The 24726-nt window shown below is 52.2% G+C and overlaps 1 protein-coding gene across 3 annotated transcripts; it reads left to right on the top strand.

Annotated features, from left to right (window-relative positions):
- The first annotated feature begins 290 nt into the window (after positions 1-290).
- Positions 291-24726, top strand: SUSD3 (sushi domain containing 3). Of its 3 annotated transcripts, none has more exons than XM_033124025.1 (6): positions 291-708; positions 16023-16211; positions 18102-18249; positions 18891-19037; positions 23147-23246; positions 24604-24726. In XM_033124025.1, exons 1-6 carry the CDS (start codon positions 558-560, stop codon positions 24703-24705), a joined length of 837 nt encoding a protein of 278 aa, XP_032979916.1. In that variant the 5' UTR covers positions 291-557; the 3' UTR covers positions 24706-24726. The 3 variants fall into 3 exon arrangements, with proteins under 3 accessions (XP_032979916.1, XP_032979915.1, XP_032979917.1); XM_033124024.1 differs by lacking the exon at positions 24604-24726 and adding an exon at positions 23339-23800 and having other exon boundaries at positions 292-708; XM_033124026.1 differs by lacking the exons at positions 291-708; positions 24604-24726 and adding exons at positions 833-958; positions 23339-23800.

Raw genomic sequence — 24726 nt, forward strand, 5'->3', positions numbered from 1 at the left:
GACCACCTCCCCCAGTTCTGCCTAGGATAGGGGGTCACCTGCTCAGGAGCCACCCTGCACGGCCCGCCCTGCCCTGGCTCAGGTGTCTGCGGCTTGAGATCCCCCTCGGTGGTGTCTTGGGCAGGGTGCTGTGCTTGGGCTGGTTGGGGTCAGGGAGAGGAAGGGGCGGGCCTCGGCAGACAGAGCAGGAGGGGAGGAGCCAGGGTCCCCGGGTGTGTGCGCGTGGGCCCTTTGCCGGACTCCGAGTGTCTGAATCCTGCCCCCATTACCCCGGGGTCCATCAGTGAGTACCTACAATATCTACACCCACCTCGGAGGGCCTGGCCCACAGTGACACAGATGGAGTCCACCTGCGTTGCTCACCAAGGATACCTGGGCTGGGGAGACGGGGCTTGTCGGAGAGGCGGAAGCAGAGGGCACCACCTGTGCAAGGCCCTGGAGCGAGACATCTGGCCCCGCTGGCTTCGACCCCTTGGGGATTAGGGCTCCGGCGAGGCTGGCCCCGCCCCCAGACTCCCGGGGAGGGTGGTACTCTGGGGGGGGGGGGCGTGCCCAGGATGCCCGCCCGGCCGGCAGCTGTCGGGGCAGTCCCGCAGACCGCCATGGAGCGTGCAGTGATGCGTCGTCCCACGGCCACGACCAGCCGCGGCAGGGGGAGGCCCGGGGGCCTCTCCGGGGACGCCACGCTCGCCCCGGGGAACAGTACAGGTGAGAGCTGGGGCTGCGAGCGGGGCTCTGCCCTTTTACCAGGGGCGGAGGGGGAGGCGCACTGCCTGGGGGTGTACTGCCCGGGGGCAAGGGGGTGCACAGCTAGGGAATTGGGGTGGGGTGGGAGGATGGTTCACAGCAGGAGACCCACCCGAGAGCGAACCTCCCCGACACTCTCCGTCCGACGGGCGCCCCTGGGAAGCGGAAGCCCGGCGGTGAGCGGACTGAAACCAGGCGCCCGCCGGTCCAGGTGCGCGCCCTTCGCGGTGGGGGCCGCTGGCTCCGCAGGCGCGCTTCGCCTCGGCCCTGGGGGAAGTCGGTGAACGTGGGGAAATCGGAACTGGCCTCGTCTTGCAGGGAGGTGCTCCAGTTGCTTGGCTAGCTCCCCAGCCCCTCTTCACTGGTGGGGAAACTGAACCTAGAGAGAGGAGCGACTGCCCAAGGTCCCGCGGCAGCCGGGCCTCGAGTTGAGGCACCGGAAATCTCCGGAAGGAGGGGAGGGCTAGCTATTTTACTTTTCGTTTGATTTCCATAGTGTTTTGAAGAGAGTTCACCTTTGTGTCTTGGCTCTGGTGTAGAAAACGCGTCTGAAGCCCCAGTTCCTACGCCGACTTTGTTCCACGAATGCACCTAACATCTAATCCTTTTAAAAACAGAAGCAAACCCAGACCGGGTGCTCTAGATGTCCTGCAGGCTCACTTGAATGGACACTTAAGTGAGGGTCTCGGCACCTGTGCCCCAGGCCAGGCATAGGTGGAAGCTGGGCCTGGGGTAGGGGTGGGTGGACTGGTCCAGGTCCTCACCCCCGCGGGTGGGGGTGGTTTTAATCAGCCAGTCCTGATTAAAACAATGTTGCCTGCCATCTGGATGCACTTGGGGCCTGGCTTCTTCTCAAATGAGGAAACTGAGGCCCAGGGAGTTAAGTCACGCAGTGGGAGCTGAGATCTGCTCCACTTGGTGGGTGCGTTTATTTTGTTGGACACCTCAGGGCAGCCTGATGCACAGTCTTGAACTGGATGCTGTGCCCTGTGCGTGCGTGTAAGAAGGACAGTGTGTGACTGCTGCAACTGCCCGTACATGCTGGGGATGTGAGTGGTGGGACTTGCCCAAAGTTAGCCAAGGACAAGGGGAGAGGCTCTGGCATATTTGCCTACAAAAGAACTCTCCTGGAGGAAAGAGGGGCTCAGAGCCCCATCCCTGCCCTCTGGCCTGCCCCACCCAACCCCCGCCTCTGACCCCTGCGACTCAGCCTCCTTCCACTGATGAACCCTGGGGTCCCAGCCCATGAGCCCTGCCCTGAAATTTGAGGTTGGAATCCCCCCTTTGACCTGGGGTGTGTCTTTGACTCTGTGCCTCAGTTTCCACGTGTGCTACGTGGTGGGCACTGTCTACCTGCCCCCAGGCTGTTGGACACGCCCAGTAGAGCCACCCCGCTGGCTATGGTTATTCTGCTCTGGGGTAACTGCTCCCCCAGACTCCACTATTTACTCTCTTGCCCTGTGGCCCCAGTCTCTTGGACGGTGAAATGGGCGCCCACCTCTCCTTGTGGGGCTATGAAGGTGATACCGTGCTAAGGTCCACCTGCCTGCCTCTTGCAAAAGTTAAAAATCGAGAGACAAGATTGGTAGAAAGAAAAGCAGGTTTATTCAGAATGCTGGTATTCTGGGAGGATGGCAGGATGGTGGACTCCTGTCCAGAAGATTTTATAGGCAGGTAAATGGCAAAGAACAAAGGAAAGCAGGCCTCAGGGCTAATAGTTGAGAAGTTGTCTGCTGGGGTCTTCTGAGGTCTCAGGTCTGTCTCAGGTTGTCTTAAATCTCATTGTCCGCAGCCATCTGCGAAAAACTGTTAGGGAGTTGTGATCTTACATCCTGAGGATTAAAGAAGCTGCTCTTTTCAAGTTAGGATGTTTATTAATTAACAAGGTATAGTAGCCTTGGAAAAGGGAACAGAGTTCTTCATTTAATCAGTGGGAGGAGAAATAAAGAGGAAACAGCTGAATATCAGGATGGATCAAACTGCAAACTAGCTAAGTTTAATTACATTATTGATCTACCAAATTTCACCCTTACAAGGGATGGGTGTGGAGGTCTTTTGGAGAGTTTAGCTCTGTCCAAAATGTAGCAACAGGGTGTGTGTTTTTCCTGCAGTCTGTAAAATGAGCGCATTTTTCTGCTCTTCCTGAAAGTCCAGCCAGATGGACCCAGCGACCTGAGGTCTGTGTCCTTCTCTCATCTCCCATGCGTGGCTGGTGAGGAGCAGGTCAGGGGAGGCTGGCTCAAACAAGATTTTAAGTGTTTGGTGAATGGCTGACTGGGAGAGGCTAGGTGCCCAGCCCACCATGGAGGCCCCCTTTTACTGCCTGCAGGCCCCTGGTCCTGTTCCCACGGCAGCTCCCTGATTGCAGACATTGTCCTGGAATGTGGCTGGTTGGGAGGAGGAATTTGGGTTCCAGCAGCTAGGGGTGACCCCCCCCACACACACACACACTGTGTACCCTGGAATGACTGCGGGGCAAGGGCCCAGAAAAGGGCAGCAGGAGGACCACCGGATGGTGAGGGCATGCTTTGGGCATCCTCTCAGCTTCACTCCTGCAGCCCTGCCACACAGCCGTCCTGGGCCCATTTCACAGAGGAGACACCAAGGCCCAGACGGAGCAGTGGAAACCAATTGAAGCCTATGTGCCCCCGAGGCTGGCTCTGGCCTCCTGCCTGGGTACAGGGAGACCTGCTGACTGAAAGCAGCTGCTGGAGCCTCTGTTGTCCCCTGAGAGATTTGCAGGTACACTCTTCCTGGGTTGGAATTAGCCTGGTTCTGTTTTGGAGGAGAACGTTATCCATGGGTATGAGCTGACCTATCATTAGGGGAGTGCCTGGGAGACTTGGGTCTGGGCTGTGGCCAAAGTCCAGGCCGGCAGTGGCTCTGAGCTCGTGCCTGCCCTCCATGGGGAGAGGAGATGGGCTCAGCGAGGGCAAGTGTCTTGCCAGAGGACACACAACCAGAGCTGGGGGCTTCCTGCATATGGCTGTCCCCACTGCAGGGGTCTTGGAGGTTCCACTCTATAGCCCACCTGTGTGTGCACATGTCACCCTTTCGAGCTGTCTGAGAAATTCTTCCTGAGGCTTCTTTCCATTTGGGAAAATGGACTCAGAAGGAGGAAGTAACTCTGATCACACAAGGACCGGGCCGGGCCGTCCCTGGGTGGGCTGGCCAGTGGCCTGCCTCTCCCTAATGATGGCCAGTGTAAAAGGTAACTTATTTTCTTGGCCCCTGGCTAATGAGGTCAAGGTTTGGGAGCTGTGTGGGCTCGGAAGAAGGACGGGAGGAACAGGCCCTGGTCCAGGTTTTCAGATAAAAGATTAACAAGCAAGACTTGTTCTCATTCCTGCTGGCCAGGCTGGCTGGGGGGGTTGGGGGGGCTGGGGAGTGAGATGGGGTGTTGGGTACGCCAGGGTGGCCCCGGTGGGCAGGTCTGCCCTCTTCACTGTCCAGTGAGCCCATAAGGGTTGTTTTTGGTTTCTCTTGTTTACATCAAAATCTGTTCCCTTCGTTTTTTCTGTTTCCTCTCATTTGAGATTTATTTGCACATAGTGAAAAAGAGGGGTCATAAAGCGTGCTGAGGAAAAATATACCCAATATTGAGGAGTGCATCGGTCCAGCCCAGGAATGGCTGGGGAAATGCAGCATCCAGTGTCCTGTTGTGCGGGGCTGCAGGTGGATGGGCCAGGCCATGCCCAGGCTGGAGGGGGAAAGGATGGGGTGGGGGGTGGGGCTGGGAAGATTGTCCTGGGGCAGCTGGGTTTCTGTGAGGGTTTGCAGAAAGAGAGGGAGAAGGTGTGGTTTGTTTCTTAGGCACCAAGTGTGGGGAGGGGCTATTGGGAGCCAGCAAAGGGTGTCTAGGGGGCCAGGGGTCTCCAGGCTGGGGGGGGCAGTGAGGGATGTCCAGGGAGCCGGGGTAGATGTGGCTGAAGCCCCCATAGGGGCTGTGGGGACAGAGTCCCAGAGAGCAGTTTCCAGGCTCTCGGCCTCACGTGGAGGGGTGCTGGCTCGGGTAGTAAATGGCCAGCAGCTGTGGCTAGTTGGCCGTCAGCTGTAACCAGTGAGCCATTGGCCACTAATATAACTGCCGTGGCTACGCTAGCAGAAAATGGGGGCTAGCAAGAAGATGGTGGCTGAGCTAGCAAGAGCGGATTGCAGTTAGGACGGCAGGTTGCGAACAGTGTGGCTCCTGCTTCCTGTGTCTCCAACCCAGCCTCCAGCAAGAATATAGTGGTGTGACTCCCCTATCTGTGGCTCTGTGGGTGTTCCTTTTTGGCTTCACCATGTCCTGCGTTCTTATGTGGGGAGCGGGACCAGAGACTCCGCATGCCACCCCGCGTGACAACCACCTCCTTACCCACCCTGACGTGGATCACCAGTCCTGTGGAAAGGTCTGATGGAGGCGCTGCCAGGGTGCACCTGAGGCCTTGGGCAGGTCTGTGGGCCTGAGTTTCCTCATTTACAAAATGGGCTCGGCCTTGGGGAGTTCTTGCTGGCCTTCCAGGCCCAGGGAGAGATGCAGGAGACCCCGTCAGGGCTTGGGGGGGCAGGTGGAGGTCTCCCAGATACTGTGGACTGGGAGGTTGGGACATGTCCATAAGCCCCTCCTGGGGAGCGTTCCTGAGCTCTAAGGTCTCCATGAGGTGGTCTCACTCCTCCCATGACCCTAGAGGGGGCAGGTCACCCATTTTGCAGGTGGGAAAATTGAGTCTGAGCAAAGTGAGGGCTGGGTCCAGGACCTGGGGCCAGAAAGTGGTGGAGCAGGGTCAGATGGGCACAGAGGGGGCAGGGGCGTTCTGAGCAGGGGTTGACTTCTGGTCTTTCAGGTGGGAGAAGGTTCCAGGAGGTCACACTCACTAGAGTGGCCCTAAGCAAGCGTTCCTCTTTCCCCCCACCCTTCCTTACAAAGGTCATTTCATTAGACCTTCCATTGTCCGTTTTGAGGGAAGACCTGTTCAAACAGCACACCCCTGCTAGGAGCAGGAGGGTCTCCTTGGCTCTGGCGGAAGTGCAGAGGAGGGGGAATGGGACCACCCTAGAAACCCCCTGCACTTCTGGGTCTCTGGGAGGGACTGTGCCCCAGCCCCACAGTGGCATAGTCAGGGAGCTGCCTTTCCCTGGGCTTGTGGCCCACTGAAGTTCTTTGTGCCTTTTCCACATCACCCCTCACCCTCCCACCTTTAAGAGGCTCCAGGGCATCTTGGGAAGGTGTTAGTTCTGTCCTTGCAGATGTGTGACCCCGTGGGTGGTGAAACCCCCTGTAGTGCCGCCTGGACCACAGCGCTCCCCACTGCCTTGGATACTGCAGGCACTCTTTCAGGGGTGGTTTCTTGGCTGGGGCTGCATGTCATCTTGGTCAGTCCCTGTCCCACCTTGCCCACTGCAGCATTTCCAGGTGGGTCACAGGTCCATAGTGGCACAGTGACAGGGTCACCAGCAGGCACGTGTGGCTGCAGAGCTGGGGTGCTTCCTGAAGCCTCTGCTCCTGTCTGACTTGGGTAGAAGGGGCTGTAAGTGTGGGTGGCACAAGCTCAGCAGAGGTAGGCGGGGTCTGGTCTGGGCCCTGGTGGGCGTGGGCTGACTGGTGGTTAGTGGCATACAGCAGGGAGGCTCAGGGTTTTGTCCCCACAGTTTTGTAACCATGCCCCCCAACTCGATTCTACCCCTAACGTGTCACTAGACCTGCCTCTCCACGTCTCTTGCCATCTCTTTGTGCATCCCTCACGGCTTCTTACTTTGTTGATGAAGTGCTAGTTCTATCTTTAAAAGATGAACATGAATTTGTCCCTTCCTCCTGTCATTCATTAGGTGCTGGTGTGTGTCCTGGGCAGACAGCTGCAAGTGCCCCCAGAGCCCTCACTCTTGCTCACCCTCTCCTCCATGGGGTCTCCCTTCCCTGAGGGCCACATGGGACTGAGGAGAAAGAAAGAAGGTGCTTACCTCCGGAAAAATGGAGAAGTCACAGCTCTAAATTGAGGATTAGGAAGTACTGTCTGCCTGGCGATCCTGGGGAAAGGACCATGTGGCCAGTCTGTGGCTTCCCTGCTATGTCTACCCAGTTTCAAAACCCCATGTCCACCTCCCAGCACATGTCCAGGTCCACAGATCCTGGAGAAGAAAAGAGATTCTTCCTGGGGAGGTGCAGATTAGCTGTCGTCTGTTAGGACATCCATCCATCCATCCACCCACCCGCCCACCCACATATCGATCCATCCCTGCTCTGGCGCCTCTGGAGACAGAGCATGCTGCTTACTTAGTTAAGAACCCAGACTGTACTCAGAGTTGGCATCTACTGTACCACTGAACTCTGGGTGACCCAAGGCCTGCGAGGGTAACTGTGGGGTTCTGGGAAATGTCTATATGGGGGCACGCAATCTCCTCAGCCTCCCTCTCTGGGGCTCCCAGCTCAGCCCCCTGCTATAGGGCGAGACAGCCTCTTAGGCCCGCCCTGCCCCACACCCCAGGGGTGTGTGCTCCTCCCCACAACCATCACCAACCTGGTGAGCTGTTTGTCTTTTTTATCTTGACTAAGCTAAGAGGCCCAAAACAGTATTTTAGGTTTCAAATTTGCATTTCTTTGACAAATATTTCCCCTGAATTTTTCTGATTGCTTTATGGAGGTATAATTCATGTACTGTATGATTCACCTGTTTAAATTGTACATTTAACTCAATGTATATTTAACTCAATTGTACAACTCGATGGCTTTTAGTACATTCATGGATATTTGCAACCATCACCACCATCAATTTTAGGGCATTTTCATCACCACAGAAAGAAGCCCTGCACCACTTAGCAACTACCATTCCCCCTCCTCCCAGCTACTACTAATCCACTTTCTGTCTCTATGGATTTGCCTGTTCTGGACGTTTCACATGAATGGGATCATACAGTACATGGTCTTTTGTGACTGGCTTCATGCACTGAGCATAATGTTTTGAAGGTTCATCCATGTAGTGTGTGTCAGTGCTTCATTTTTGTGTCCAAATAACATTCCCTTGCTTGGACGGACCACATCTTATCTATCCATTCATCAATTGATGGACATTTGGGTTGTTTCTGCTTCTTGGCTGTTACGAATCATGCTGCTGTGAGCATTTGTATACAAATTTTTGTGTGGACGTGTGTTTTCATTTCCCTTGGTTATTTAGCTAGGAGGGGCATTGCTACGTCCTGTGGGAAGGCCCCGTGTAACTGTCGGGGGGATCATCAAAGCAGCTGCCAGGGTGCTGTTCCCGCCGCCTGCAGGCGTGAGGCCTCGGGTCTCTGCACGTCCTGAGCGCACCTGTCTTTTTCGAGGGTGAAGAAGGCCTCCCTGTAGGTTGGATTTGCACGTATTTCCCTGCAGCTGGTGATGCTGAGCTTCTCCTCACATGCGGGTTGGTGGCCATCAGTAAATCTTGAGAGAAATGTCTCTTCATTCAGCTCTGTTGCCCATTTTTAAGTTGGGTTATTTGTGTTTTTGTAATTCAGTTGTCATAATTTATATATTCTAGATACAAGTCCCTTATCAGATACATGATTTGCAAATATTTTCTCTCATTCTATAAACCTTTTTACTTTCTTGATTGTGTTCTTTGAAGTTCCAATGTTTTTAACTTTGATGAAGTTCAGTTTTTTTTTTTCTTTTGTTTTTTGGCTGTTTGTATCATGTCTAAGAAACCATTGCCTAATCCAAGGTCAGAAAGATTTATCCCTATGCTTCTTCTAAGCGTTTAAATAATTTTATCTTTTATATTTATATCTTTGATTCATTTTCAGTTAATTTTTGTATCTGTAAAGAGAGGTCCAACTTTATTCTTTTGCATGTAAATATTGTCCTACCACCAATTGTTGAAAATTGATTCCCTTCCCATTGAATTGTCTTGGCACCCTTGTCAAAGATCAAGTAACTGTAAATAAAGTTAATTTCTGACTGTCAACGCTGTTCCGTTGGCCCTATGTCTGTCTCTATGTCAGGACCAATCTGTTTTGATCCCCATAGCTTTGTGGTAAGTTTTGAAAAAGGGAAGTGTGAGTCTTCCAACTTTGTTCTTCTTTTTCAAGATTGTTTTTGTTTTGACTATTCCAGGTCTTTTGCATTTCCTTATAAATTTTTTTTTTGGGGGAAAGGAAATGTTTATTTTTCATTAATCTTTTGGATGCAACCACCATAGTTTTTCTGGTTAAATTTAGTGGCAAACTTAATTAATAACACTTCCAGGAGTTCATAATTTCAAGGCTAAGGTTCCAATTAAGGTAATATGGTCATCACTTTAAAAAGGCTAAAAACGGTCTGACCTCCTAAAGGAAAATATAAATGACCCAGACTTTAGTCTTAGTGGCATAAGGACACTCCAGGACTGCAAGGGTGGAGAGAAAGATCTTCATTGAAGCCCTGAAAGAAGCACCGCTGTTTTCTTCTGCAACACATGTGTTTTGGTGGCTACACGCTGGTATGAATGGGGCAGTGTGACAGCACTGACATACACGGTGCGTGCCGCGAGCTGTGCTGAAGGAGGTGGTGGTGGCTGTGCAGGCACGGGCAGGGGTGGCTGCCAGGTGGCACCTCGGTCATCTCCACAGAGCAGCAGGAGGGCTTGCTTAAAGTCCCCAAATGTCCCCCCTTAATCATGGAATAAAGAGGGGTGGCCAATTCTTCCTGAACTCCCTCCTAAGATTAAACAGGTCAGTCTCACTCCTGGAAACCGTCTGTCCAGCTCCTTTATAGCATTGTAGGCCGTTCCTGCAAGGTAGGCAGGCATGCCTCAAGTAGATTTCACAACAGCAAGGAGTAGTTGCTCCAAATTACCAGAAGTCTCTTGGTCACTGGTTTCCTCAATTTGAAATCCTGGTGTAGTCATGTATTTGTCAAACACCTTCCTCACACGAGACACACTTCATTTTGCAGAGATGGGGATAAACTTTTCTTCATCGTCCCCCATTCAGTTCTCCAGCCTGAAAGAAAGCCTGAGCATCTTGTTCTACCTGTGCCTCCTCAATGCCAGCGTCAGGGTCTCTGTTAGCCTAAGGAGAACCACCAGCATGCCCTGGTGGTACCCCAGGTGGCCCTCACCACGTCACCTCCCAGGCTTCAGCCGTATTCTCCTACATAAACTAGCTTTACGGCTGTCAGTTCTTCAGGGGTCTGAGAGGCAGTAGTTTCTGTTAGTACTTTTTCATTTATCCCAGCTCCCTTAAGAGCATGCTTCAGTTCACAGGCGTCACAAAGCCAAGAAGTTTTGACAGGGTAGGTAGGAAGGTAGAAATGAGCAGAGGGGGGAGCTAGCCGGGGTGGGGGGTCCCGGGCAGCTGTTCTCAGTTGGGGCACAAACACCTGGCTTGCTCACCAGGATATGAAGAAGGAAAAACGCCAAGAGGGAGAGAAACCATTCTGCTCATCAGAATATTCTCATCAGCTTCTCAGGACGATTTTAATGAGCTTCTCAAATAAATCATGAGAAATTAACGGTTGCACGCTTACACCCTGAGAAACAACCTTGGGAACAAGAAGGGAGCATGGGACACCTCGGCAGAGAGAGAGGAAGATAACAGAGGAAGAAGGGGAGACAGTTCTACCCACAGAGATCAAAGTCCTCACAGATGTAAGGAGAGCCTGCGTCCCTCTCTTGGGTCAGCCTGCTCCATGTCTCAGAGTGTACTTGATTTTACTAATAAACTTCTGGCTGTTCTGTGCTGCACAGATTGTCTCTTGACTGAATTCTTTCCTTCAAGAAGATAAGAATCGAGATACAAATGTCATTCCCAGTAACGATTTCATCAGAGCCACGATCAATTTTTCAAATTCTCCAGTTAGTTCCGATTTGAGGTCACCCAGAAGGTCCCTGCCAAATGGCATTGTAAAGCTGCAGCAGTTTCCTGGAGCGTTCCTTCAGGCTGTCAGCAGTCAGGAGGCTCTCTTCATGGGCGCCCAGGCCATTGCACGGCCTCCCCAGGAGTTCTGTGTCAGCCCGCCCAGCACATCCTGGGAAGTCCGTCAGCGTGCCTGCCCTTGAGAACCTGTGCCGTGGCGAGTGCTCCGGTCAATAGGAGGGATGTGGGCCCGACGGATGGGACGTGGGCGCACAGGGCCTCTTCGTGGATCTTGAGGAGCAGTTTGTCCATTTCTGCAGAGGCAGCAGCTGGGACTGTGCGAGGGCCGTGCTGCATCTAGACAGCAGCCCAGCAGAGCTCTGTCCACTGACTCCTGGCCACGGGCCGTTGCCATTTAGTAGGTCTTTAACATCTCTCTACAATGCTTTGTCGTTTTCAGAGTTTGTCTCATACTTCCTTTTTAAATCTATTCCTAAGTAATGTATTTTCTTGATGCCCTTGTAAACTGAATTGCTTTCTTAGTTTCCTTTTCAGTTTGTTCCTCACCACTGTTCTGAAGTAGCATGGGTTTGCAGGTGTTGACCTTGTTACCTGCAACCTTGCTGGACTGGTTTCCTAATTCCCATAGATTTTTAGGAGGTTCCTGGGGATTTTCAGTCATCTGATAGAGAGGTTTTGCTTCTTCCTTTCTGATATGGATGCCCTTTACTTACTTTTCTTAACTAGTTGCCTTGCCCCCTGGTTTTTGGGCCATTTGTCTTTCCTAACTTAACCTTTTTTCTGTTGTCATGTCTTATTAATACATGAGTGCTGTTTACACGTATGTTGCAAGTACCCGCACACCTGTAGTGGGCTGCAGTGCCCCCAAACCCACGCCTTGTCCGCTGTCATATTAGGAATCTTAAGTGCTGCATCCACTTGTGGCTGCTCCCCTCTGACTTGGGCACTAGGCATGTGAGCTGCTTCTCGGTGCTTGTTTCCTCGTGTCGAAATGAGGCTAATAATGATTTCTTCCTTGACGGCCTCCACGATGGTCTTGAGTGCTGCACGAGGTCAGGAGTGTCGGTGCTTCTTGACCAGAGCATTCTGTCATATGTGCCTGGCTGCTGTGAACAGTGATGCTGATGACGGGCAGACACCTGCAGAGGGGGGGCCAGACCCCCCGCCACAGGTGCGCTGGGACGTGCAGCTTCCACCTCACCACCTTCCTGCTGGTGACCCTCAGCGTATCGTCCAGCCTTGCTGTGCCTCAGTGTCCCCATCTGTAAGAAGCAGGTGGCTGCCTTCCTCACAAGGCTGTAACACAGCAAAGCACCCATGAGGTATCCAGTGTGGTTGTGCTGATCCAGAAGGCAGTCCCCCACAAGGGACCCCCAGGCTCACACTCTGCCCCACATTGCAGCCTGGTGAGGGCCCCCCCACAGCTTCTTGGTGGGGCAGAGCTAGGGTGTGGACTAAATGCAGCTTGGCAAAGCACAGCCGAAGGCTGGCCCTTCACTACCCGCCGTGAGGAGCTTCAGCAGCCTGTGCCTCCCTGAGGGCAGATTGCACCGCCGAGGCTGAGCCTGGCTCTGCTGCTGCCCGTTAACACGCTCTCCCTGAGTGGGGCAGGGCCATGTGGCCAGGCCAGTGGTGGCTTGGCCTCCCTAAGCTTTGGGCTGGTGTCTGCCAGCCTGTGGAGCACTGACATGGGGTATGTGAAAGCACATGTGCAGCCATCCAGAGTGACAGCTGCTGCTCTGGGCAGTTCTGGGTGTGCTCTGTCGCCACACCTGTGCGAAACGGGGTGCTGTGCATTCCACAATAGAGCCCCCCATGGTTGCTTCCAGGTGGACCTGGATTTTGGAGGACACTCCAGCCCACTAAGATGTCCTAGGTATATGTTTTGAAAGCAGGTTTGTTGGTTGTGGATTGATAAAGAGTCCAGGTAAGTTCTAAGATTTGGGACTGAAATAAAAGAGGAGACTAACATCAGAGTTAACGTGGGGAAGGCCAAGGACCAGCAGGTTGGGAGCACAGGAGCTTGGCTGGGTTGTGGCGGGCCGGCCGAGTGGGCAGGAGGCCACCCGTGTCCGGCATGCCATGCAGGGGTCCTGTCTGGAGGACAGGTAAAGGGTCATCTCCGATGGGTATGCAGTACCGGGGTTCTCCACATCCCTCCTCCCGGTTGCTCTGGCCTTGGCCGCTGTCTGCTCAGGATGGTGGCTGCCGGGCCCCCACAGGCACATCCCACTGAGTGTGTCCACTAGCACAGGCCAGACAGCGCGCACACCCACTGTCTGTTCTCCGAGACTGAACGCTCTGTCTTCATGCACCAGTAGTACAGTCAGTGCTCAAATTCAGAACATTCCGGAAAAGCAGGAAGAAGGGCCTTTCCTACACTTGGGCTGGGGAGGCATGCTGGGTCCATCCATAGCAGCTTCATTCCGAATTCTCCAACACGAGAAACAGTTCATTCGCATCAGCAGGGAAACAGAAGCAAATAGGGCACATATACGTAGCACAGTGCCTCCCACGTTGTGCCACGTGGGGGAAACCAAACAGAAAGGCTACATGGCATGTGTGCCCATGTGTCGGTGTGTGTTTGTACATGTGCACACGTCTGTGGGCGTGTGTGTTGAGAAGGTAGGCTGTAGCTACCTTGCCTTGTTCTGAATTTCTACCCTACAGCATACAAGCTGTATGACCTCAGGAAGTGACCTAACTATTCTGTGCCTCACTTTGTTCACCTGTCAAGTGGGGAGGATGATGGTTCTCCCTCAGAAGGGGCTATGCAGATCCATGAGCTAATGTGCATAAAGCATGTGGAACAGCATCCAATGCACAGCAGATCCTGCATAATGCCAGTTGTCATTGCTATTATTTTATAAAAATGCTTGTGATTGCCACTTCATCTGGATTGTCTCTCTTTGTCCTTATATCAGGACGTTGTAACATTTTAGGACGGCCTTGCTGACATTAGTTATCAGGATGTACCTTGATTTACTGCACCCATCCCCACAGCTGGAGACATAGGTGGTTTCCACTTCTCGCTTTTCTATGTGCTCTGAGGCAAACATCCTGATGTAGAAATCCTGGCAGCAGATTAGTAATTATTTCCTTTGACTAAAACTTCAGATGTATGTACAAGGTCTGACAATTAAGTTCGCGACCTTGCCATCATGCGCATACATTGGCAGCACTGTACAAACAGCTCAGTAAGGTTTCATAACCTCAATATATCAGTGTCTCACAGCTGTGTTTGTGTGGATGTGTAGCAGTGTCTTGCTGAATGGCGTTCATTATTGTTGTTGCATGTTTTTGTGTGATGTCGCGAGAATGTCTGAGCTTGAATTAGAGCAACGAACAAACATTAAATTTCTTGTTAAACTTGGCAAGAGTAGAAGTGAAATCAGGGACATGTTAGTCCAAGTTTATGGGGAGAATGCCATGAAGAAAATGGCAGTGTACAAATGGATTAAACATTTTTCTAAGGGTAGAGAATGTGTCACTGATGAAGACGGGTCACGGCAGCCATTAACGAGCAGAACTGACGAAACATTGCAAAAATGTGTCGAATTGTGCGTCAAAACTATCCACTGGCTGAGAAGCATAGCAGACCAAGGAAACCGATAGAGAAACAGTTAGGAAAATCTGAACTGAAAATCTTGGCATGAGAAAGGTGTGTGCAAAAATGTTCCTGAGTGCAAAAATGTTCCCGAAGGAGCTTACCATTGAACAAAAGCAAAGGAGAATTAAAGTTTGCCAAGACCTTTTGGAGAGGCAAGAGGATGTTTTGGGCCATGTTATCACTGGTGATGAAAACATCGGTGTACCAATATGACCCTGAAACAAAGCGTCGAAGTGCACAATGGAAGTCAGCCATTTCTCACAACCAAAAGAGTTCCATCAGTCCAAATCAAGAGTCAAAACATTGTTGCTAACCTTTTTTGATATCAGAGGGATGAATTTGTACCAACTGGACAAACAGTTAACCAAGTTTACTATTTGCAAGTGCTGAAAAGGCTGCATGAAAAAGTTAGACCACCTGAACTTTTCGCCAACAATTCATGGCTCTTGCTTCACGACAATGCACCGGTTCACACAGCACTGTCTGTGAGGAAGTTTTTAGCCAGTAAACAGATAACTGTATTGGAACACCCTCCCTACTCGCCTGATCTGGCTCCCAGTGACATCTTTCTTTACCCCAAAATAAAGAAAATATTGAAAGGAAGACATTTTGATGACATTCAGGACATCAAGGGTAATACGACGACAGCTCTGATGGCCATTCTAGAAAAAGAGTTCCAAAATTGCTTTGAAGGGTGGACTAGGCACTGGCGTCAGTGCATAACTTCCCAAGGGGAGTACTTCAAAGGTGACTGTAGTGATATTCAGCAATGAGGTATGAAGCACTTTCTCTAGGATGAGTTCACGAACTTAATTTGTCAAACCTCCTACAACATAAGGCTCTTAGTACGTTTTACCAAACTCCATCCAGAAGATTTGGGTCTGTACCTACCAGCAATCCCAGAGAAGTAGTTCCCAGGTCCTTGCTAACTTTGCACATGATCTGTTTTTCTTTTTTTCCCCACCTTTTGCCAATTTTAAGTAGTGAAAGATTAACATTCATTTGAATATGCATTTCTTTAGTTACCATAAGGGCATGCTTTTTTCATGTGCGTTGGCTATTTGTATCTCATTTTTTCATCCAAGTTTGTTTGTTTTTCAACTATTAGAGAATAACAAAGTTTTTGCTTTTTACTTTTCATGTAATCACATCTGTTGATATCTCTCTCCTTTTTTTTTTTCTTGATTCTGCCTTTGGAGCTGTGCTTGGATAATCACCATGTATTTGTTTTTCTTGTCTTCTGATATGTGTTTCTTCTTTCTTTTCTCTTCTGCGTGCCAAGCTTTGCACAGCATTTTCCCCCCATAACTATAAAATCTACCTTTTATTGATTCGTAGGTTTGAGTTACATTTATTTATTTATTCTTTTTTTTCATTTTTTCTTCTTTTAAGAAATATTCACCCATTCCCCCATCCCCCTCCTCTTTGGCCACAATCAGCTTGTTCTCTGTATCTATGGGTCTGTTTCTCTTTTGTTTATTAATTTGTTGTGTTTTTTAGATTCCATATATAAGTGAGATCATATAGTAGTTGTCTTTCTCTGACTTACTTCACTTAGCATAATACTCTCTGGGCCATCTGTATTGTCTCAAATGGCAAGGTATCATTTTTTTAATTGCTGAGTAATATGCCAGCGTGTTTTTTCCCCAACACTGTGGTCTTTAGAACATTGAGAGTTCACTTAATGCAGGGATCAGCTCTGCATTTGTCCCCAGGCCACTGGCTCTGTGGCTGCAACTCCTGGTGGTCTGGGTGGCTGGATGACCCAGATCACATGGCCGTTGGGGCAGCAGCTGCTGTCCAGACCCTGCCCTCCAAGGTGGGCTCCTCATGCTGTCCTCTTTCTCCCTAGGCAAGTGCACCCAAGTGCAGCCGCCTCCAAGAGGTACCCTCCAAGTCCTTCGTGGTGATGGCATTTCTGTGGGAACTGTCATCGTGTTCCACTGCCCCACAGGCCACCAGATGGTAGGATCCGGCCTCCTGACCTGTGCCTGGAAGGAGAGTTTCGCCGAGTGGTCTTCAGGGACCCCTGTGTGCAAGTGTGAGGCCTGCTTCCCCTGAACTGCCCTGGTGGGAGGGGCCTGATTCTGTCACATGGACAGCGTGGGTGTCCATGAAGGCACAGTGGATGCCGAGTCACGATTGGGCCTCCGTGTAGGGTCCTGCTCCCCGTGCTGGTGCTCTTGGAGGTTCCATATCCACGAAGCGGACTCAAGTCCTAGCAGCTTCTCCAAATCCTAGGTCTGCCATTGACTTGGCCCGTCACCTCCAAGGGGTTATTGGTACTGTCTGAGCTGGCACTTAACCTATTCTACAGTCATTCATTATTTTATGCATGCACGTGGCAAACCTTAATAGGATACTCACTCCATATGCCAAGAATTCTAGAGCTGGGGACACTGAGGGCTAGAAGGCACTTGGGTTTGGGGCCCCAGTCTGGGGGAGGAAATGGTTTTGTACTGTGTTTTCCCAAAAATAAGACCTAGCTGGACAATCAGCTGTAATGCGTCTTTTGGAGCAAAATTAATATAAGACCTGGTCTTATTTTACTATAAGACCCGGTCAGTATAATATATAATTTTATAATATAATATAATATAATATAATATAATATAATATAATATAATATAATATAATACCGGGTCTAATATAATACCGGGTCTTATATTAATTTTTGGTCCAAAAGATGCATTAGAGCTGATTGTCCGGCTAGGTCTTGTTTTCGGAGAAACACAGTAGTTGTATTTGTTTTACAAGGTGTTAAAGGATAATACCCAGAACAGCATTTTTCAAAGTGCTGTCACGTGTAGTGTGTTAATGTGTATTGTGCAATAAAAAAAGCACTCAGTGGTCAAAACAGGTTGGAAAAGCGCAGGCTAATTGGCTGCAGGACTTCTCAGAGCCTTTAAAATGCTCACGTGCTAGGTAAATCTCTGAGAAGTAGGGTATCTACTAGGATTAGATCCCAAAAGACACAAAACTCAAGATAATAGGAGTTAACCAAAACAACAGGAGCTGTGGAGCTTTGTCGTGCCCAAAGCCTTCAGATTGGGCAGTCCTAGGCTCATTTGGTGCCCAACAGTGGTGACCCAGACCCTTCCATGTTGTGGCCCTGTTGGACATGACCTCAACTGTGTGATCCAGGATGGTGGCAACTGTGTTTCAGGTAGTTGTGACAGGAGTAGGGGCAGGACAACGAGGGCTTTTAGAAGTTGTCCCAAATCCCTTCCTCTTGTCCGCCACTGGCCAGAGCATGATCATGTGACCACATGCAGCTGCAAAAGGAGGCTGGGAGATGTAGTCTTCAGTCTGGATGGCCAGTATCCAGCTAGCGCATGGGACTGGGGAATGTGAGCAGTGTCCACTGCAGGGGAGAGTATGCGACATTGCTCGAATTAGGACACTGCTCACATGTGGCCTCATTTTCCCAGGGTATCTTTTAGAACCGGATAGAACTAGTTCTTGGCACATAGCTGAGGTCACATAGCTGATATGTGGCAAAAGCCTTTTGACCCCAAATTTGGGCATTTTCCTTGATTTTTGCCTTCCTGGAAAGTGACATAGGCCCCTGAAGAGTTTTGCCAACTCGGGGCATTGCAAAAACTGACCGAGGACTCTCTGCTGTCATCTGGCCTTGGGGGCCCGGGCAGCAGTGGGTGGGAGTCAGAGGGGCTCACTGAACTCCCTGTCAGAGCTTCTCCCAGTGTGCCACTGTGAACTCCTACACACCCTCCAAAACCCTGCCCAAACACTCCCTTGGGCGGTGGTCTTCTGTGATAGCCACACCCCTACAGCAGTTTGCACAAACCTTCCCCTTAGCCACCAGCGCCTCCCTGCCTCCCCTGGGGAACGGGGCTCCCTGAGGACAGGCTGGGTGACTACTGCTAGGCCTGGGTAAGCCACGTCCACAAGCTGGTCTTGTCCCTTGCAGCTGTGATAGCCCACGAGACCTTCGGCTTCAAGGTGGCCGTCATTGCCTCCATTGTCAGCTGTGCCATCATCCTGCTCATGTCCATGGCCTTCCTCACCTGCTGCCTCTTGAAGTGCGTGAAGAGAAGAGAGCAGCGGCGCCTGGACAGGTGTGGTGGCCCCGCATGTATCCTCCCAAGACACGGGCCTGCAGCCTTGAGCCCTGGCCTCCCAGCAGCCAGCAGCACTCCTGACAGTGCCCATGGGGTGCCAGCACCCGTAGCCACTCGGGGCCTCCTAAGTGTGTCCATGAGCATGGGAGCAGCGTCCCCCTACCGAGAGCTGCCCACAGCCCAGGCTGGCAGCAGAGGGGTCTCTCAGGGCTGTAGTCTGCCTGCTGGGTGTGCACCCTGCTGTGTAGCACATGCGGGGCTGACCGGTGATGGTTAACTACAGCCTGCAGGCAGTCTGGCCTACCACTGGCTGCCTTTTCACTGCAATTTGTCCTTTGGGGGATATTTTTTAAATTGTGGTAAAATATTTACAACATAAAAGTTACCATTTTAACCATTGGTAAGAGTATAATTCAGGGGCATTAGTTCTATTCACAGTGTTGTGCCGCCATCAGTATGGTCCATCTCTAGAGCTTTCCACCACTTGCTTTGTGGAGTGTTCTGGCATTTCCCGATCATCCCAGATCACTTCTGCCTCCAGTGGCAGAGCTGAGAAGTGGCTGTGTGGCTCTAAAACTCTTGCAGGTGGTAGGCGGCCTGGATGCCCACGCACTCAGTGACCTCACGTCTCTCCCCAGGAATGCCCAGCTGTGGCTCCAGCTCAGAGGTGAAGACTTGGAGACGGTGCAGGCCGCCTACATGGGCCTCAAGGGCCTGAGTAACAATAACAGCGGCGACCCCAGGATCCAGCCCAGCCAGGCACACGACAACCACAGCTTCACCACGTGGGCATGGGCCTGGGGTGGTAGGGCAGCGGGTGAGGGCGGGGCCCCTGACAGTCAGGACTAGGTCAGAGAACCAGGCCGCGGGGCTCTGGTGCCCTGCACTGCGCAGGCTCACCTGGGCCTCAGATCCACCCTGGCGCCCAGAGCCTCCACCCCGCCCACAGCTTTATTCCAACCTGTGGAGAAGGTGAAGCTTCTGGACACGAGCTTTGCCTTCACCAGCACCCAGCCGGGCTCCCCGGGGGAGGGGGAGGGCACACGGACTTGCTGTGTCCTCCCGTCTCCCTCTCTCTCCTTCTGTTTCTCAGCGCACGCGCGTGCACACACACAGACATTCTCTTATGCAACCTTTTCTGCTAATGAATCTAACCCTGGCTGAACATGGACTGCAGATACAACGTCTCCTAGCATCCTCGCCAGCTTTGCGCTCACGCCCTCTGACCCAGGGTCATGCATGGCACTAGCTGCCAGGTCTCTGGGCTCCTGCAATGGGGACATACTTTTTGTCTTTGGTGGCTGGTGGTCGTCTACAGAGACCTTGTTCTGGACTATCTGGCAGTGGTACTTGGGCTGCATTTCTGTTGCAGGTGCTGTGGTGGTGCTGGTGCGACACGGGCCAGGGGTCAGGGGTCAGGTTTGCCCCGCGAGCATGTGGACTGGGGTCTCTTGGCCGAGACACGTCCATGTTAGGTGATGAAGAAGGGACTCTGCCAGGGGACTCTGCTACCCACGACCTCTGAGCCAGGCCTCAGCATCCAGGGATGGTCCTGCTGGAATCAGGTTTTGCCCTTGGGTTTACAAAATAGTGACTTTAATTCTGTTGTGATTCTGTCATTTTTTTCTATGAGGAGTGAGGATGAGTTCTGGTTTTTCTTTCCTTTCTTCATATTTTGTTGTTTTCATATCACTATGAACTCATCGGTATTCTTTTCTAAAGCATTATTTGGGGGAAATTTCAGAAATACACAGAAGCAGAGAAAATAATGTAATGGGTCTCTTGTCCCCATTGGCCATCTGCCAGGGTCATCGTTCTCCAGGTCGTCTGCATGCAATTTCCTGTGGGCTCCAACCCTTCCCTGGTGGGAGCCCCACCATGCTGGCTGTGCCCTTCTTGCCCTCACACTCTGAGCACCTCCTTTCTCCCACAAGATGTCCCAGCCCATATACTGCTTTCTCTGCCTGAGCCCCAGGGTGGCTGCTCCTCCAACAGCAGGGTGGAGGGCCACGCTCGGAAACCGGGCCTGCAGCGCACAGGCAGATGGCCTGTCCCCTCAGGAGCCTTACCAGGGTGCCATGTGCTTGCCTCAGCTGTGTGACAACTGCTGCTGCGTCGGTTTCCTCACTTGTGTAGTGAGGACTCTCCAGTGCCCACCCCCCAGCCCTGTTGAGGTGAAAGGAGTAAGGTGAGGGCGCATTGACTTCTAGCCGCTGTTAGTAGTTCTGCTCTTCTCCCTGCCGAGGCACAGGAGGTGGCCACCTGTTTGGGATTGCCACAGGCCTATCTGGTCCTGTGTCCACATGTGACACGCTGGGCCTGGCCTGCACGAGGAATTGATTCCCGTCTTCCGCCCTCAAGCTTCAGATGTTAGGCCTGCCTCGCGTGGCCATGGCAGAAATGTTGTCACACCCTTTCCACGTGATGTGATAGGTCTTTGAGCTGTGCCGGTGGCCCAGGGACCCCAGAGCTTTGCTCTCGATCAGGGGTGTCCAAACTGCGGCCCGCAATCCATTGTTAATTGGCTCACAGCAAATTCCAAAAATATATTTAGTTTACGTAAATAAACCAGGTGAGGCAATACGTACTTCACCTCGAGTGAGTGGCCCGGCTGTTTGTGTATTTTACTGCATAGGGCCCTTGGTGAAAAACGTTGAAAAAAGTTTGGACATCCCTGGTCTAGATGCTCCTGTGTCGGCAGACCCTCCCTGACTGGGCTCAGGTTAGGGCAAACATTGATGCTTAGAGCTGTTTTTCTTTTTTGAGATGACATGTTGGAGTGGTCCTAGGAACAGACTGTTTAGGCCAAATAGTCTGAATATTTTTATTACCAAATTCTTCCTTTAGGGACCCAGCACAAGTTAGTGGAGCCGTTTTTACATCACTGAGTGGTAATGCCGTGTTTCTACTTGTTGACTTAGCAGGTGTCACGCAGGTCGTTTTCATCGTGTTCTGTGACTAATGGTGTGGAAGGGTGTTCTCCATCCCTTTGCTTACCAGTCATTTGCATTGCTGCTTTTAGTCACTTTCTGTTTGCTGAATCGCCTGCTGATGTTTCTCTCATAAATAATAGGATCTCTGTGTACTGTGTGGAAGGGAGCCTTATTCCTCATTTGGCTGCAAGTACTTTCCTTTTCGTTTTAGTTATTATGTTGGGGTGGTCCTGCTCATGCCTTTCCTTGTCATACAGAGTTGCGTGGCAGGTTTCCCCCACCCTGCCACAGCTCCCTCCCCATTACAGACCTGTGACAGATTGTCCCGTGTCTCAGTTGGGAAGAGCACCAATGGAATGGGCGGGGGAAGTGTTGTTGCCTCTCTAGGTAGCATGGTGTCGTGGACCAGGCCCCAGGCCGCTCGCAGTGGCTGAGATGGGCTGCAGCTCTCTCGGGGGACTGCAGGGGTCCTGTGCTGCTCCACAGATGCCTGTTGTTAGACCTGGAGATTTGTTCTCTCCCGCTGGTGGCTGGCACAGTTATGTAGGGAACTGTGTGGCCACCTCCCCTAAGGAGTGAGGGGCTGCCATGAGAGGCCCCTGACAGGAGGCCAGCTTGGGGGCCACTCTGAGAGTCAGCTCTAGTCAGTGCAGCTCAAGGTAGGAAGTAGGTGAGGCTAGGGGAGCCTTGGGGTCAGAACCCCTCCCCACCAAGGGCTGCACAGCTTCATGCAGGCAGGGTCCCCCAAGGCCCCAGGACCTCTGGCTCCCAGGCAGGGACACTCTGACTGCAGCCCAGGGGCATCTGGACATGCTATCCTAGGCAAGGCCCAGGTGCCTCCGTTCTCCCACTAACTATTGGTAAAATTGTTATCAGTAAGGCCGGGTTTGCCCCTTGACCTTGCTTTTATTTCATAAATGTTTCCCAGAACTCAAAATGTGCCAGACACTGTTCTAAACTCTTCCAGATATTCCCTGTTCTATCCTTAGGGGTGGGCACTGTTCTTATCCCATCTAAGAAACTTGTCCAGAATCACACACAACCGCTAAGTGTGAAGCTGGGTTTCAACTCAGGCTATCTGGCTCCAAAGTCCACAGATTTGTCCACAAAATTGTCTTTCCTCTTCACCAATTCATTAATTGTTCCATTCACTTATTCATCAAACCAACACATAACTTCTTAATTCCTAAAGCTCTTCTGAGAATTAGGTGTGGATGGGAACAGATCCAGGAAGGCTTCCTGGAAGAGGTGACTCCTGAAGAGAACAAAATGAGAGAGCCTGAATTTGGGGGAAGGAGAGAGACAGCGAAGTGACAGCATCTTAAGGGGAGGAAGCAGCCTCCAGAGGGCTAGAGGTGGAGCCGCCAGGCAGCCTTCAGGGAACAGAGGTTACTAAGGGGGAGTAGGGGGGGGTCAGGTGAGGGGGGGGTCAGGCAAAGTTCTGATCAATGTGGAGAATGCATTGGTTTGTGGTTTGGAGGGCAGAGAGGGTGGGGCACAAAGGAACTGGAGATGTGGTAGGTAGGTAGGTGATCTGCCCCAGACCACCAGAGGACAGCCTGGTAGGAGCAAAGGTGTCCCCTGGACATTGTTGGGGTGTCATGGCCTAGGGAGGCAGCCTGACCTCCATGGTTTGTGCACACTCTGAATAAGCCCCCTTCTTGAACACAGCCCAGGAAAGCCCCTTCCCCACCTCCACCTGGAAGGCAGCTCGATAGAGTCAGGGTCCCCCAAACTCTGGGCCTCTCCTTGGATCACCCCTGCATATGGATGAGGAGCCTCCTCAGGCTCAGGACAGCTCCAGCAGGAGAGATGCGTGGGGATTCCCCGACCGTGGGGCAGCCGTCCGCCCCAGGCCCACTGATGGCTGCGGTTTGGGGTGCTGGGTGTCCAGCATGGGGGCAGGGCTGGGTTAAATGTGTCCTCTCTCTTCCCCCACCTCACACATTCTCTCCCTGCAGAGACCTTGGCGAGGGCACCAGAGAGCTGGCTGGCGTGGCCCACCGTGTGGACAAGGACCTCTGGACCCCCAGCATCCCTTCCTGCTCACCTTGGGCCCAGGTGATGGTACACACAGTGAACCCAGGGCACACCCCACCTGCCCCCAGGCCCACTGTGAGAATGCCCACGCAGCCCATGACCCATGTCCCCAGGTGACCGAGGCCCAGGCCAGAGCCACTCTCCACACTGGGAGGACCCGGCCGACTGCACCAGCCAGCCACCTACATCTCGACACGTGTCCAGCTCAAAATTGGTCAATGAAGTCAGCACCCAGGTTTAGGGATCCCTCAGGGCACCACACTGACTCCGGAGTCTGGGGACCCCAATGGAGAGTATCCTGTCCCTGGGGAGCCCAGCTGTAGCAGTTTTTATAGATTGGCTTCCTTGAAACCACCGCTGAGGTTCACAGGCACAGCTGCAGCCCCCTCCAGTCAGCCACTTTTAAAGAGATGGGACATTTTAAGGACATCTAATTTTGCATAGCAGAGGGCAGCTGACCTTAGCAATCATGGTGATTGCCACAGGGGGGGCTGCCTGTAAGCAGGGACCCACGTGGGTGCTGCACCCATTATCTGTAAAGTTGTGGTGAGGGGTGTGAAATAAACAATTCTAATCCTGAAAAATGCAAAGGTGAAAAACACTGACTGGATTTTCAATCCCTGCGTAACAAAATCTCAAGCTAAGTGGCCTAAAACTACAGTCCCTTTTATTACCACTAGGGGCTCTGGGGAGCCAGAGCTCCGTGAGGCAGCGGTCCCTCCCGGGTTGGCTGCAGGTCTGGTGGGGCCCCTCCGATGGTGGCTAGCTCTGGGTCGTATGGAAGGCTGGCTGGCTGGCTGTCGCATAGTCTCACACCTTGGAGTTGCTGCTGGCTGTCGGCAAAGACCTCATGGGGTGGTGGCACCTTGAGTGGCCTAGGCCTTCTTGCACCACAGTGGCTGGTTTCCGTGGTGAGTCTCGAGTGTGAGCCTTGCCTGCCAGGGCCTGGGAATCATGCTGGGTCACTGCTGCTCAACATGGGAGGCAGCTGGACTCCACTTTTGGTTGGAGGGAGTACCAGGCATGGGCAGGCACCATTTGAGCCGTCACAGTCCCCTAACCCATCACTTGTCAATGCAGTTAGTTGAAAAGGTGCCACGTCTCTTGCCCCCTAGCCCCACTCCCTGAGGGGAAAGTTGGTGAGAGCACGTGCAATGTACCTGTGTATACACACCCCTCAGGTGTGACTCTAGACATTTACTCCATCTGATCACCTCGGGCTCATTGCACAGCCCTGTCCTCTGAGTGGACCCACACTCCCTGTCACCAGCAGAGCCCACGTCTGTCCTGGGCCAGTTAAAAGCTGACCTCCAGTCTCCTGCGATTTGGGGTGTGACCTGTCTAGCCATTGAGGATACTCGATATGGTTTGTCCCCAGACCTTCCCGGAAGCTGCACTGACTAGAGCTGACTCTGGCCCCCAAGAAGTCACTGCCTGCGGGCCCTGCAGCCATATTGGGGCCCTGAGGAGGGGAGCCTGATGAAGAAGAGCAGATGGTCCT

Source organism: Rhinolophus ferrumequinum, chromosome 12 (genome assembly GCF_004115265.2).
Source record: "Rhinolophus ferrumequinum isolate MPI-CBG mRhiFer1 chromosome 12, mRhiFer1_v1.p, whole genome shotgun sequence".
NCBI classification, from domain to species: Eukaryota; Metazoa; Chordata; class Mammalia; order Chiroptera; family Rhinolophidae; genus Rhinolophus; species Rhinolophus ferrumequinum.